The following is a 16027-nucleotide window of genomic DNA, read 5'->3' on the forward strand; positions in this document are numbered from 1 at the left end:
TTTATTATTGTTCCAAAATCTCCATTCAGTAGATATTTGGTAAGATTTTACAAATTATGCAATTTAAAATGCTCAAATTTGTATTGTGGTAGTATTTTAATGTACAATCAGTTGTATAATGAAAAGTTTTTTTTTTCATTTTGTTTAGGAAATCATTTACTTTTAGGTTAATTTTCATAAGCATTGAAGTATATTTGAAATTGCATTTTCAACTCTCAAAAACAAATTTAATATTATTTTTTTTTGAAATTCAATAAATTATATTTATAACATAAATCATGCCATCTTGAAACGGTTCTTTCAAAAGACCGAAGTTTCAAAAAGAACCGCGGTTCTTTTTTTGTGAGCCACGGTTCGTTCGCTCTTTTCAGTCAACCGGCTCTTTGAACGGCTCGCTCTTATTTTGCCCACCTCTAAATTTCAAACACTCTCAAAGCATCAAGATTTTCTCAACGAAAATAAGTTCGAATTGGGAAATGGACTGCCATATTTGGATTCTTCGAATTATTTTCACTAAAAATAGTTAACAATTTCAAATAAGAGATTTTTAATATCATTGAAATAGAACTGAAAAACACAGGCAAACTTAAACAAATTTAACAAATTTTCTTGGTAACAACTATCCAAAAGGTTACATAAAACAAATTTTTCACAAAATTTAAATTTCGAGAGGCTGTGTCTCAGCATTCAGCAGTCAGACCCATAAAGTAAAAAAGAGCAAATTGTAGAAAAGTTCTATACTTAAAAAATTGCGGAGTTCTTTTACTTCATGAAACATTTTTTTAGTTAAAATGCACATATAAATTAATTAAAATTGAAATCAGGGCAATTTATCAAACCAATTCTGGAGATATTTTAGATTGCGAATTTGATGCATCTAAAAATTATTAAATTATTTATTTTAATTTTGAATGGCAATAATGTGATTTTTTTTCAAAAATTCGAGTTCTGCGACCCCATTTTAAAATAAAAAAAAATTAAATTTGGGATTTCAACTTTTTTCAAAAGTCTAATAAAACATGGCACTTTTTTATCCGAGAACCCTTTTTTAAAGTCCTTATCATAACCAACAACTCTGCCAAAGACTACAATTTTATATAGTATCTTCGTTACCATTATCAATGCCAATATTTAACATCCCGCAAATTTATGGCAATAATTCAAAGTATATTTTTTTTTATTTATTTTTTTTTGTATTTATTCCCATTACGGCCTGTCGTCCCATATAAACGCGTGTAATGAAAGGCCGTAAGAGCAATGTCGTACCGCTCCTTTCAAATGTTGCTCCAGAATTGATGCCTTTAATCTTTAACACCAAACTCATTACCATTTCGCCAATATGGGGGGTCGTACCGCTCTTCCGTCACGAGATATCAAAAATATACCTTTGATTATTAATTAGAGACCAAAATTACCCATAAGGACTACGTTTCACTTAAAACTAAGCTCGCAGAAAAATAAGGCATGTTTGAACCAACAAAACATTTTGTTGATTCGAAAATCATCATTTTGTTGAATCAACGCTAAACGTCAAAGCAACTTTTTCAAAACAATAAAAGACTTTTGTAGAATTGAGAAAATCAAGGTTTGTTTCAACGCAATATTTTTGTTGATTATATTCAACAAAATTTATGTTGAAACAAACCTCGTAAAGGCTGATTCTACAAAACATTTTTCTGAGTGATTGCTTTGTTGAGGAATGCTCTGGCCTGCTAAGTAATCCAGCTGCGTGTAAAAGACCAGGGTGTAAAAAAAATATTGCATTATTTTATGCAATTTTATGTGATTTTACACCCTGAAATTTGTAGCCCATCAGTACGGGAAACCTACTTGACCGAAATGTCAAGCTCATATATGCGTTTATCCTATCCATTCTTCATCGGTCTGATGGCCGAGCGGGCTAAGGCGCCAGTCCTTACTGTTGGTGCTGGGTTTGAATCCCGTCGGTTGCAACTTTTTTTTTGTGTTTGCAAAAATGTACATGCAGTGTGTAATATTAAGTGTTTATTTTGACCAAGGTGATGTGCATGCTTTTGCATGCGATTTTACCATCGGATTTTTTGCTGTGTACACATTTATCTATCTTTGAGAAGATATTTTCAAACCATATTTTAATCTATCTTTGATTATATAAAGGATTTTTCTTTTTATTGGAGAAAACAGCAAACAGCAAAACTAATAACACTTTCCAACATTTTTCCCGAGCCAAAAACTGTCACCCCTAAATGAGACACACCCTTCCAGAGCAAACATAGCTTAGAACAACCAACATATTCGCATATACTTTTACACTGCAGGGAGCTTTTTGTCTTTTCTGTGGCTTTGCAATGGTAAACCTATAGGTAGAATGGTGTAGATTACACGCTGCGAGTGAGCTTCTCCCCCCTTGGGATGATGTATCGTAAACCTAGTCTAGGAACCTTTTCTATTTTGGGTCTTCCCATTTGGGACTGTTCCTCCAGTTGGTGGTGGTCTCTGTCGATTGTGTTTGCTCCCTAATGGGACCGGTTATTTATTCAGGAGGGCGTTCTTTGTTTGGACTACGGTTGCGAAATGGTTCTACACACACCCGTTTGGTCGCTTCTAGTAAAGGCGCATCGATGCGTTCCAGAATGTAAATTTTCGCTAAAATATTTCAACCTTCTGATGCCGCACCACATGTTTCAATCTAGACAGTAACGGCACTCATAATTACATAAAGCTGGCTGATGAGGAAAGCTCGACATGAATCCATCGTGAAATGTACAAAAGCTTTCAGTGTAGAACGGAGCAGCTGCTCATCAGCGTCGTTGGGTAAAATTAAGACAAGGACGGAGGGCTTATCATTTGACGTGCATCGTTTAACGTAAACTCGTTACGCTGGAGGAGGTGTTTTCCAGTAGTACATGCAGCTGGAGGTGAGGCAGGAAAACATGGAAATTCGGGAGCATGAGGCAGGTTTCGGAAGGACGTAAAGGCTTGTGGCTCTGCTGGCTGGTGTTTCTTTTGCTGCACATTCAGAGATCTTGTCAGTTTTACTCATTTGTTGGTTGGGCTTGTTAGACAGTTTGGTTAACCCTGTAATTGTATTTTTTTCGAATGATGTTTTTAAATGTAATACATATTTTTCGCTATCTTTTTTTTACGAACATTTTTTTTAATTACGAGTTTTAATTCATATACCTATAATTAAATATAATAACATTTGACGTTGAAATTCATTCATTTTATCAAACTTTGTCAGACTAGTCCTTAAACTTCATTCGTGATAAAACCACTCGATCCATCGATTTTGTTTAAATAAAAAAATCAACCATTTCGTTTCAAGAGTGCTCTGAAATCTCGATTACTTTCGAGCAATAATCTGAATAAAAAAATCTTCTTTAGAGCCAGTTAAACGTTAAACAAAACCTCTTAGAAAATCAGCATTGGCATGATATTGTTCGAAATATATATTTCCCCTGCAAAAAAAAAAAAAAAAACCGTAAAGCTGAGATAATTTTTGAAACTTCAATGTTTAATATTAATTGATCAATTTTCCCATAGGTCTAGAGTTTTTTCTCAAAATTTATTTTTCCTAAAAGAGCAAGCAGCTAGCCAAATCTAAACTTAGAAACATGTACCCTCCTGAATTGATCTCAGTTGAAAGGTTCTCCAAATCTCTGAATTGCAAATGTAACATCCTGGAGCAGAACTGTTAAATTCTAATAAAAATACAATTGAATTGAATTGATTAATTTTACACTGTTTTTCATCATTCATTCGAGTTTATTTAACCATTTATTTTTGAAATTTCTAAAAGGTAAGCTTGTTTTAAAAAATTACTTTACGTTATGGGCATTTCCCGGGAAGTTATTCCTTTAGATAGTAGTTAACAATAAGATGATTATTTTTAACTTCAATAGGAAAGTGTTTTTAGCTTAAATGAGCTGCATTTTTTTTAAATCGAATAAATTCACTTCGCTGGTTAGATTTAAAACTAAATAATATATATTTGAAACAAAAACGTTAAATATTTTTTGTTTGACTCTTTGTTTGTGTTGGGTTATGGACTACTCATTATAGTGTATCTGATTTTTTGAATTTTAAAATCTGTTTTCCTTTTCAGCGATCTAGTAAAAGTGTTGTCACATTTCGAAATCTTCTTATGTTTGTAAACATCATGAAAACTTGATATGAATCTGAATCTTTCTAAGGGAGATATCGATATTCGATATTCGTAAAAAATATCGTTTTCTCTTTGATATTTTGTTGGGAGCTCGATTTTTTTTATCTTGGAGCATTTCTTTGAGATTTCTTTAGTCCGATTTTTTGCATTTTTTATCAGACAAAAGATGCCATTTTTCATCACTATTTTTTTTCTTATGAAATCATACAAATTTGGCAAATATCGTTTGTGAAATAAAAAAAAACTGTTTCTTTTGTGGGAATTTTTGTATCGTTTTATTTTTAGAAATGAATTTTTAGTGACAAAATGATTTTAAAATCAATAAAAAAATCCTAGCATATTTTTTTATGATTGATTATAAAATCATGTTTTGTCACTGAAAATTGATTTCAAAAAAGAATATTATTTTTATTTTTGTAGTCGTTTATGCTGTCTGTGTTTTATTTTTTGCTGATTTTTTAATTAACTCACTAAAAAGTAAATTATTGAGTTATCAAAAACTCGATAAAAAATTTGCTCGTACCCTTAAAAACATATTTTTTTGTCCCCTAAAACATATCCAAACATAAAAAAAAAACATATAAAAATAGTGTTTTTGAGCATTTAAAAAAAAAAAAGAAATCCGTTAATAACTTTTTTCACAAAATTTTGCCAAAGTCGTCGCGAGATACAATTTTGCCATTTTTGTATGGGATCATCCACAAACCACGTAAACACTTTTTTGCTCAGACCCCACTCAGAAAGCTCAGCCCCCCCCCACTCCCCCCTGGTGGACAATTTCCATACAAAACATTTTTTTTTGTATGGAGCGTGGACAATCGCTGACCGCTCCCCCCGTAAGGTGTCCACGTGGTTTATGGATGGTCCCTTTAGACGGCTGTCAAATTTGAATGGAGAACTGTTAGCACGAACCGATAACAAACAAAATCTTCTTTGCTCTCAGTAACCCACAAAACCATGCATAAAATAACGAAGGCTGAAATCGCAGAGAATTGCTCTAATGTTAATTCAAATTTTTAATCAAAAAGTACTGAAATATTTTTTCAAAAATGGGCAACCATGGGCACTTGACTAAATATAAAAAAACAGCGACTTTTTACCTCAAACTGAATATAATTTGTAAACGTTACACTTTATCAAATGAAAACATTTTGATAAAGTGTAACGTTTACAAATTATATTCAGTTTGAGGTAAAATGTCGCTGTTTTTAATATTTAGTAAAGTGCCCATGGTTGCCCATTTTGAAAAATATTTTGAAGAGCTGAGAAAATTACGAAATTTTGCATTTTTAAACTTCGTTGATACGGCCTTAGGATAGTGCCATGCAAAGATACAAAAAATGGATTTTTTTGTCAGTGTTGCTATCGTTTTTGATCAGCAATGTCCTGGGAATAAAAAAATGTGCTCTTTTCATTAAAAATATTTTAAAATTTTGCCAAACATTTGAAAAAGTCAAAAATAATTTCAAATAGTTCTTCATGATTTTAAAATTAAAATATATATTGAATAGAGCAGAAATTTTCACACAATTTTCAAAAGAAATGATTTCAAGATAAATCATTTTTTTTACATTGCTGAGATTTTTTTTGGAAAATAATGTTTGATCACAGTTTTTTTGCATATTCAGGAATTTTGTGAAAGATGGGAATTTCTGTTCCCTAAAACATATAAAAATGAATTAAAAAAAAATGTTTTTTTTTTAAATTTTTTTCACTAAACGAGTGATTTTAAATCAATCCAAAAATGTCTTAAAAAGTTATTGATTTTTGAATTTTTACAAACCATTTTTGCGTGGACAGTAGGGTGACAATAAAAAAATCGACATCAGGGATACCTTCTGACTCGATTCCTTAGGCTAAAATAATTTATTGAGCCAATTTTGAGCATTTTTTCCTCCGGACAGCTACTAAATTTGTTTGAAAATGATACGGATAAACTGATGATGGAAAATGGCTTCAGCATACGGAAGGCTAGATTAAAAAGCACAAAAAATAAGTCTTGAAAAAGGCTCATTCATTTCATTCTTGTGATGAATGAAATTTTGAAATAATTTCATCGTTGGTGGTGTCAACATTTCCACAGAAAAAAGTTTGTTATTTTAAATTTAAGGGTTAGCAACAAGGTAACTGAAGGGGTTAGTCGGCATGCACACATCCAAAGCTGAAATTACCAGGGCGGAAATAATGCTGCTCAGAACAGGGAAAAGGCGGTGCATTAGGGACCTGCTCTAGAGCTTATCAAACGGACATGATTCTCCTGCTCAAGGGATGACGTGTGAGCAGTGCCGTTTCAGGGCAAGGGCGTGTATGATAACGTAATTTTTCATCATTTCACCATTTCGTAAACTAAATAAAGCTTCAGCTAGACTCGTAAGACTGAGGTGTATACACGGAGAGACTGTGCCCAGAAATTTTAACAATTAAAATTGTTGATTTTACTTTCCTAATTTCAACAAAAGCGTACTTGTTACGGACAATTTTCAGTTAAATCAACCAAAATTAAGTAATAATTTAATAACCTGTTTGTTGAAAATGCTAAAGGCAAAAAGCTAACAGATTTCCCGAACTCGAATGAACGTGCTCGACTGTTAGCTTTGGTTTTAGAAAAATCAAGATTTTTTTTGGTTAAATGTAAATATCAATTGGTTGAATATTTAAAAGATGAACTTGGGTTTGTTTATGTTGTCAATTGAAGTCAGGATTCGAACAAGAGCGGTCGATTTGTTGAGTTTGTGTTGTTAATTGTGAAGTGAGAGAATGTGAAAGGTGAAAATCACACTATTTGGCTAATGTTGAAGTGCAAATCGAAGTGAACACTGTTGCAACTGTGGAGGTGCAATTGGTGAGTAAGTTTGTTGATGATTTCTTTGCAGGTGATAAACTATGAAGAACAAGACGAGGACATTCGCAATGAGGACCTCTGATGCGAGGGGACTTCATGGCAATGTTTCAAGGAAAGGGAAGGGCAGTGAAAGGAAGAGGCGGGCGAACTCTTGCACGACAATACTTGCACGGGCAAATTTAACAAAAGGTTGGTTAATCTAAGTAAGTATGGATTTATTTTTACATAACAATTTATCTGTTGTGATTTTAATTAGAAAACTGAATAATGAAAAACCTTCGTGCTTACGATGGATACAAATTTAATGGACCATTTTTTTTTTTAGAATCATCAACCATAAAATACATGGAAATGCGTACACATAATATCAAAAAAAAAATTAGATGATGGGAAATGTCTAAAAAATAAAATTTATAAAAGATATACAAAAGGAGATAGAAATATTTTAAAAATGCTGTTAATAGAAGACTGCTAAATAAACTGATAAGTAAAACTCTAAATATTGTTTTCAGGAATCGGAGTACGTTGAATAAATTTAATGCAAGCTTGGTAAGTAGCATTGTTGATATTTCTTCTTTTCTCATCATAATTACATTTATTTACGATCCTTTTTTCAGTTTATAGCCAAAATTAAGAATTTTGTATTAAATTACTAATAAATTTTATATGTCTATTTGCAGCAAAAGGTTCACTTTGGTGTAAATTCTGTGTCCAACCACAAGAAAAATAACTAAACCTGAGACCGTTGTAGATGATGATGACTTATCGGATGATTGCACAGTGATGGTAAGTGAATACAACTCTTAATTTCATACAACATAATAACTTAACTTGGTGAAAATTTTGCTCGGTTTATATTTTTAAGGAATTCACGAGAAATTAAACATCTTTTTTAAATATGTTTAACAAAATTTGTAATATGTTTTATTATTATATTTTTAGATTTATGCAACGTAATCTTTTCAAACTTTAATCAAACTTTACATGTTTTATAATAACAGTTAATAAACAGTTTTGTTTTTATGCTTTTTAACAGTAATTTAATAACTTCATGCAAAAAAAAAACAAATAAGTACAAAAGTTAAAATTCTAGGCAGAATAACATAAATAACATAAATTATGTTTAATTAAAAAATGTTTTGCTATAATCCACTAATAATTTTCAGCATGCAAACATATTTCAGTTAATACAACGAAAAAAATTATTGAAAAATAGTTGAAAAGTATGGTCCAGCCTGTTTTTTACAGAATATTCCACAATATTTCAGCTGAAAACCAAAAAAAAATAGTTAATTTTCTGAAAAAAATATTCTAGCAGTCGACTGCTAGAATTTTTTTCGGCCATTTAGCCAACGAAAATGGCAATTCCAACTATTTTTTTAGTTACTTTTAGTTACTGGTAGTCAGAAATTTTGGGTTAACAAAATCAACAATCGATTGTTGAAAAAAAGCTATGTAAAAAATTAACCCATACTTTTAGTTAAATTAACCAAGATTTTCTTAGATTTGCCCTGGCCGGTCTCTCCGTGTATTTGTGTATAGTTGAGTGCGAAAATTGCCAAGACATGGACGCAAATCGGATTTCGTGTGACCTTTGAAGTTTCTACGTTGCATGATGTTCGGGGATTCAGGCGGGAAAAGATGCTTGCCCCGAGATACAAGAAGTGCATTTCCAACAGTCCCGTGCCGAGGGAAAAGGTCAAGTTACATGCAAAGCGCTGGTGAACAGGAGTAGCACAGCAAACATCGAAAGGTAACGCATTTTTTTCGTGGGTGAATCTGAAGCCAGTGTTGAGGGGGTGAAGGCATTTTTGGGCAGTGTTTTTTTTGTGTGTTTTTTCAACGAAATTGTTCTACTAGGTTTTGTCGGGGATTTTGTTTATCCCCGGCAGGGTCTAACCTACCTCCGTCGACGTTTACGCAGACAAGCCCTGGGCAGCAGTTCTCGTTGGAGTAGCAGGGCTTTCCATAGCAGACATCCTCCTCCACGCGCTGGTTCTGCTGGTCCTCGTCTAGGATTTCGTTCTGCAATTGGAGTGGAAGAGGGTGTGGGTTAGAGTTGAGTTCAGCTTTTCTTGGTACATCTCGAGTGTTTTGAAAATCCTGGATTTCGTGGCTTTTCTTCAAATCACCTGAAATTTATTTGTAGTACCAAAGCAGATTTCGGAGTTTTAACCTCTATTTCTTTATAAATTTGATTTTATTTAGTTCTATTCAAAATCAAAATCAAAAAACAACACAAAACTATTTACAAATTGTATGGAATGTCACAAATAATTGGTAGAATTTCTAATAAAAGCATGATCGGAAAAAAAAGAAACCAAAAACATCGGCAATGCGACGATTGAGACTGCAATAACCAGCACATAAATTGACGCATTGAAAACTGCCTTCAGAAGCAGAATGCGCCACTTGCTTTCTAGAAACCGCAAAGAATCTGGTGAAAACGTCCGGTCATCCTGTTAAAGCTGGGGAGGGCTTTCAATTCATCCAAATGACCCAAAAAGAATTCGTTCTCGTCGTATTGCCGCGCAACCTCCCACTCGTTTTATTCCTGTGTGGTTTTGAAAAGCTTCTCCTTCAGAAACGAACGACTGATTCAATTTACTGATAGAGAAAAAGCACTCTCGTAAAATTCTCGTCCGCCAGCAAGATGAAAAGGACCAACTGTAGCTTTTTCGCCGGGACGCCTCTGGCAAATTTGGCGAGCGAAACGACGACGACGGAATTATGCAAAATTGAGTTCAGACGACTCTGCGTGGCGGTATGATTGGAATTCGGAAAAGACGACTCCAGTGTCGTTGGCATTCGTCCTGGGGACATGGGCTACTGCAGCACACGACAGGCAATTACGGGAACTGGAAAGGTGGATGGACAGCTGGGTGAACTCTTCAGAGTGAACGGATGTTCGGAGATAACGAAATTGATTACATCTATTAGAATGTAATTTTGCCAACGAGCAATAGTAACGGTATGGATTTGGAAAGCAATATTCTTTAAGTTTAAAGTTTTTTATGCTTTTATGTTTTTTATCCATATGGCAAGACACATATTATCAGGTTTTCAAAGCCCTCTTGTATCACTAATAGGTAAAGTTTCACCACTGTTACATGTACCTTTAAAATCAACTTCAACTAAATTTACCTCCAAAAGAAAATTATATCTTGAAAATTAGAAACATCATCTTTGAACATTTCACACTCAATCATTCACCCTCCAATACAGTTCATCTCGATGGTCCTTTTGTCGCCCTTTCCAAAGGTTTTGTTTTCGAGCCTGAGGCCAACCAAATTTCCCCTCAATCAAACGGTTCGTCCCGGAAATTTCCGGACCGCTTCTGTTATTGTGGCTGCGGGAGAAAAGTTGGAATAAAGCCTTTCTCAACAAAAGCCCGCCATAGGCACCAAACCTCCACTGCACGGCAGCGTGGGCGATCCGGTTCAAAAGTTATATTTAACTTGTAACTTGCACAAATAATCCCCGGAACAGGACGTCGGAGATCGCCCGGTGGGGTTTGGCGTTCGGACGGAAAAGAAGGATAAACCAATTTCGGGCTTTTCAGAGGGAAAACTTGATGAACAGCAGGTGGCTTTGCCGGTTAAATCTTGGTGATTGTTCCGTAACTGACAAGGGATCAGAGTTTGTGTGTGTTTTTTAACGGGATGGGACAGAATAACTTACTTTGGGAAGCTTCTTCGGGTGTGGTGGAAGTGATAAATTCCTAAAGTTAAGCTTGCTTGCACCGGTCGAGAGTTCATTGGCTGCTGACAAGGGTTTGACAGAGTGCCAAAGGCATCGAACGGAACAGACTTGATAATTGAGAATTGATGGTATTTTCCATGATTAAGGGTACATATTATGATTGACTACTTATATTTTGAAGTTATCACAGAATGTCAACAAAACATAACCTGATAGGAATAAAAACATACCTATTAGAAATGTTGACGCTTTTGGTCCACTAAAACATATGAAAATGAAACAAAGAAGAGAATAAAGTTTGACAAAATTGAGTTTTGTAAGTGAAATAAAAAAAAATGGGAATTTCTTTGAACTCATTTTTATCTGAAAAGTCCTTATAATAGAAGATACCAAATCGATCAGAAAATCCTCTCTAGGTTATGGGTTTCAAACTTTGTCATAGGACAACCTCCAAGATTGTATGAAGACTTGTAAAGTGAATTAATTTAGACATAAGGAATCGATGGAAAAGTATCATTCAAAGAAATAAAAAAAAAACTTAAAAAATGTTGCGATGAGGAAGAAATTTGCCCAGTTATCATACATTGGAAAGGAAAATTTTATGAAATTCTCTAGAATTTCGCAATTTTTTACTGGATATTAAATTTGGTATATAAGAATTCGGCAAGTGAATATTCGAAAAATGTTATCTTGAGAAGAGTTTGCTGATCGAATTGGGGTCTTCGCAAAGTTGTAGGTTATGATGAGGACTTTTCAGAAAAATAGATACAATGAACAACAATTTCTTGATTTTTCAATATGACTTTTCGTCACTAAAAGTTGAATTTTCAAAACGGATATTTTTTTCAAATTTGGGAAATCCAGGTACCGGAGTTATTCTTTTTTGAACAAAAATTTTTATTTTTGGAAAAATTTAAAATGTTGTCAAAAATAATTTCAAAAATCATTTTTAGATGAAAAATCTAATTTACAATGGAAAATGATTGTTCACATTTTTGATAATTTGTTTTTTTTTATCAAGTTACATATGTGAAATTTTTGAAAAAAATATATTTTAGGAAGGAAAAGCAACCTTAAAAAAATATTTTCGAATAGCTTAACAAATTTTCTGCAATTTTCCGTTTTTGACTATGTTTGTCAAACTGCAGATTGTTGTGAACAGCCTCCTAATGTTTAGATTTTGTAAAAAAAACAGTTTTTCTCAGTGTCATCTAAGGAAGCGTTCATATATTACGTAACGCAAAAATCGATTTTTTGTTAGATACCCACCCCCCTCAAAACAACATTTCCATAAAAATTTAAAAAAAATAATTATGGAGCGTAACACGGCCTCCGGATATCTCGGAAACTATTGGTTCGATTTTTAATATTAAATCTGAAACATTTGTGAAATTTTTGCTTTTTCAGTAAAATAATTTCGCATTTTTTTATTCAGACTAACTTTTGAAAATTTCAAAAATGAGTTATCCCTTAAAAAAAAATTTCTCAATTTACAAATGTTTACTTTTAACATAAAAAAATCGAAACATTATTTTTCGAGATATCGCGAGTTGAAAAGAGGAATATATAAATGACACCGAAAAAAAAATACAATTCACGAATTTTTTTTAGGGGTCTGTATCAAAAAGCAGGAGTCCGATTAACAACATCAGAAAAGGAAAATAGTCGGCTTAAGGAAAACAGTTTTTGCAAGATGTTTTTTTCCTTATTAAAGTATTTTAAATATAGTTTTTTTTTCGAAAAATTTAATCTCATTGTAATTTTTAATTGTTATTTTGATTTTACATTTTAAAATGATTTTTAAAATTCGATAAAAGATTTTGCACCATCCTAAACAAGCCCCAAAAGATGCATGTTAAAAATGTCGAAAATTTAAAGAAACTATTTCTTGGGAATTTAACAAAGCGACATCTTTAATTCGATTTGATAAAGCAGTTGATATTTCAGCGTTATAAGATTTTACATTTTGAAAATATTACTAAACAATAAGAGACCAAACATAAACCATTCTGTTCTAATGAAGTTCTAATTAAATTTAGACTAAAAATTAATATTATTATTGATAAAACAAATAATAAAACTGATAAAATAAATCGTAAAAATCTTCTCAATGCCTCAAAAATGACATCAACAAAAAGTGTTTTGGACTGATTCGATTATCCGAAGATTTTATAACACAACTCGACCTTTTTAAAGTTGGTGTCAGTAAACGCTTCAGTTTCATCAAGATATGATAGATTTGGGCTCCCTGAACGCACGTCAATCGTCAGAATTGTATTTAATTGAATTCTCTGCCATTACATAAAATTGTAAATTTGGGTAAGAATGCTATGAAATCATGTTAAGCAACCATGCGCACTTCTTAATTCTTTGGTACCTCCATAGAAAAACGTGGGTACGCATGCATGCGTTGTTTTCATACTCGAAATAGTTGTTAATTTATAAGCAGGGAATCCACTAAAATTCAGTTTTGTCAATTCGAGCATGCTCAGGAAGCCCAAATCTAACATACCTTGTTGAAACTGAAGCGTTTGCTGAAATCAACGTCAAAAGTGTCGAATTGTGTTTTTCGATATGATTTATTTTTGCAAGGACTTTGGATGATCGAGTCTGAACTGAACATGATTTGGTATAATAGTCATGAACTTGATACAATTTGCATAATTTGTTCTAAACTGGTTTCATTATTCTCAATAGGATTGGTACGGCATTAAACGAAGAAAATAAATTGGATGATATCTCCTAAACGGTCCAAATATTTGCGTCAAAGTTCATTAAAAGTTACATCTTCTGTTTTTCATCGTGACAGATTTGTTTTTTCTCTTCCAACGCAAATTAACTCAATCCTCCGTTATTACCTGCAGAAAGGCCTGCGGCCGGTACGCTCCCCCGTGGCTACCGTAGCCCATGTTGGCCAGCATTTCCGGCGAGAATCGGTTAAACAGGCCACCCCACGCGTTCGCGGTACCGCTGAACACCAGAACCGCTCCGATGGCCGCCCACAGCGCGGTCGCCTTCATTTTGTTCGTGCGACGGGGTCCGAATCTGTTGGGGGGAAAATGAGAAGTGGAGAGCTTGGTTAGAGGAAAATGGTTTGTACTAGGTGTGAGCAAATTTATTAAAGTCGCATTACGAGGGTGATATGTTAGGGGGGGATATTAATATTGCTAGAATGCTGGGGTCATCGGGGTTAAGCTGGTCATTTCAAATTTCAAGAAAATTATTTTTACCAATACCACCCCACAACCTCAATCAACAGTTCTCCAGGGGATTGTCGGGTCGGAAAGATTTCCAGGACCCTCCCCATTCCCATCTGTTGCACGCGAAGTGATGATGATCAGCTTTGCGTGCAAAGTCCTTTTTTTATGCCGCTTGTCTCTGCTCTGCGAACGGAATGCTGCCAACCTTAACGAAGCCGCGTCGTACACCAACAACTTGTAGCTGGCTCCGTCGTCGAAGCAGTGGCAGGGATTAGGAACGAATTTATTGCTTTTTGATAAAACAAGTCCCGAGGGTTTCGTTACCCAGACATTAGGATTGAGAGTGGCGCGTTACACGGAGTCGTCTGCTGTGCCTTCCCGGTCCTGGGAGTAAGGGCTCCGTGGAGTAACCGTATGGAGTGTGCGGTGGATCGCGGGTTAACGATGCCATTATTTTTCATTTTTGGGGTGGAAGTCTTTGGAGAAAGGTTGTAAAAGCTGGGGGATTGGAGGGCTTAAATTTGGTTTATATTAAATTGAGTTCGATTTTTCTAGCAATATTTTTTGGCAGAGTTGCAAGATCTTCAATATTTTTCCCAATTTGAAAGAATTGTCTGTCTAAAAATGTGAAAGAAGTTTGAAAACTTAACCACTTGTAGAATTTAGACCTGAAACCAATGTCATCAGACATCTTTATATGACCATGAATCAATCAATAGACATTTTGACAAACCAGTTTCAGCCAGATTATTCAATTTGCTAAGAATAGATTGACTACGCAAATCTGTCTCGCCAGTTTTCGGCTAAAAATCTCGATTATGTAAATTTCGGCAGAATTCCACTTCAAGTCAACGCACATCGTTAGGTTCCACATCAAAAGCATTGCAAAATCCAGTGTTGAAAGCTTCTCTCTGAGGAACTGGTGGCTTATCGAACCAACCATTCAGTGGAACTTCATCGACTGTTGACCACCAAAGATGGCTACCTCCTAACGATATTTGAATCCCACCGAAAACCACGGTCCTCCCGCTGCTCTCCCGTCCGGATTCTTCGGCAGCTCGGTGGACTTTACCATTCAGGGCCCCAACCGGTCGTTGGCATTTTCGCCCGCTCTCGCGGGTTTGACGTGTGGATGGGCAACAACCGCGGGACGACCTTCTCCAAGTGGCACCGCTCGTTGAGCGCGGACTCGAAGCGTTTCTGGAGGTTCAGCTTTCACGAGCTGGGGCTGTACGATTTGGCGGCCATGGTGGACTACGTGCTCGGTGTGACTGGGAGTGATCGGTTGCAGTTTGTTGGGCTGTCGCAGGCTGCGGCAACCTTCTTGGCGTTAACCAGTCTGAGGCCGGAGTACAACGAGAGGTTTGCTGGTGTCCACTTGGTGGCTCCGGTGGCGTTCTTACATCATACAACGAGTTCCTTACGCGTACTTACATCGTACTTGGATTTGGTTAGTGAAATTAGTCATGATTTGAGAGGGTACGAACTGCTTGGGAGGGGATTCGACGGTTCCCCCATGGATGCAGTAGCGATTGCTGTGAAGTCCGGAGTAATACCAGTGGAGATGGTCCTCAAGGGTGTTTGGATGCTATTTGGCTACCACGACTCAATCGAACGATCGCTAGTTCCCGAGATTATGCAATACACTCCGGCAGGAGCCTCCATCTTCCAGGTGATCCACTTTATGCAGATCTTCAAGGCCAAAAGATTTCAGCAGTACGACTTTGGCACGGTTGAGAACCTCCAGCGGTACAACTGCAGCGTTCCTCCGGAATACCCGCTAAACAGGGTAACAGCTCCGGTTCACATCTACCATAGTTCGTTCGACCATCTGAATCAACCTGGGGATGTTGAGGAGCTCATACGACGACTACCGAATGTGGTGCAGAAGTATCAAGTTCGAGGATGGAATCATTTGGACTTCTTCTACAGTTCTGAAGCTCACGTGCTGTACAAAGTGATTCTTTCGACGATAAAGAAGAGTTGATGGATTATTTCAAGCTAATAAAAGGCCAAACTATCTCAAAAATCGATTTTCTCCTCTAAACTGCACAGTTCTGACCATACACAAATTGCATTTACAAATTAGCATAAAACGCAGTGGGGTTGATAATGCCGTGTGTAGAGTGGTGCCAA

At 35.2% G+C, this 16027-nt stretch overlaps 2 protein-coding genes across 3 annotated transcripts in view; one reads left to right on the forward strand and one right to left on the reverse strand.

Annotated features, from left to right (window-relative positions):
• The window catches only part of LOC6036990 (prohormone-3), a 66886-nt gene that overhangs the window by 36124 nt on the left and 14735 nt on the right, over positions 1–16027 (reverse strand). For both annotated transcript variants that reach the window (XM_038252751.1, XM_038252750.1), the window contains exons 2-3: positions 13550–13736; positions 8894–9014 (exon numbers count right to left, since the gene is read on the reverse strand). In XM_038252751.1, the coding sequence (XP_038108679.1) occupies positions 8894–9014; positions 13550–13711 (283 nt within the window). In that variant the 5' untranslated portion in view covers positions 13712–13736. The remainder of the gene's footprint in view (positions 1–8893; positions 9015–13549; positions 13737–16027) is intronic.
• Positions 13781–15878, forward strand: LOC6036994 (lipase 1). Its single transcript, XM_038250961.1, is given in 3 exon segments — positions 13781–13794; positions 14949–15001; positions 15004–15878. Coding segments are annotated over 3 exon segments (942 nt in total).

Source organism: Culex quinquefasciatus, chromosome 2 (genome assembly GCF_015732765.1).
Source record: "Culex quinquefasciatus strain JHB chromosome 2, VPISU_Cqui_1.0_pri_paternal, whole genome shotgun sequence".
In the NCBI taxonomy this organism is placed as follows: domain Eukaryota; kingdom Metazoa; phylum Arthropoda; class Insecta; order Diptera; family Culicidae; genus Culex; species Culex quinquefasciatus.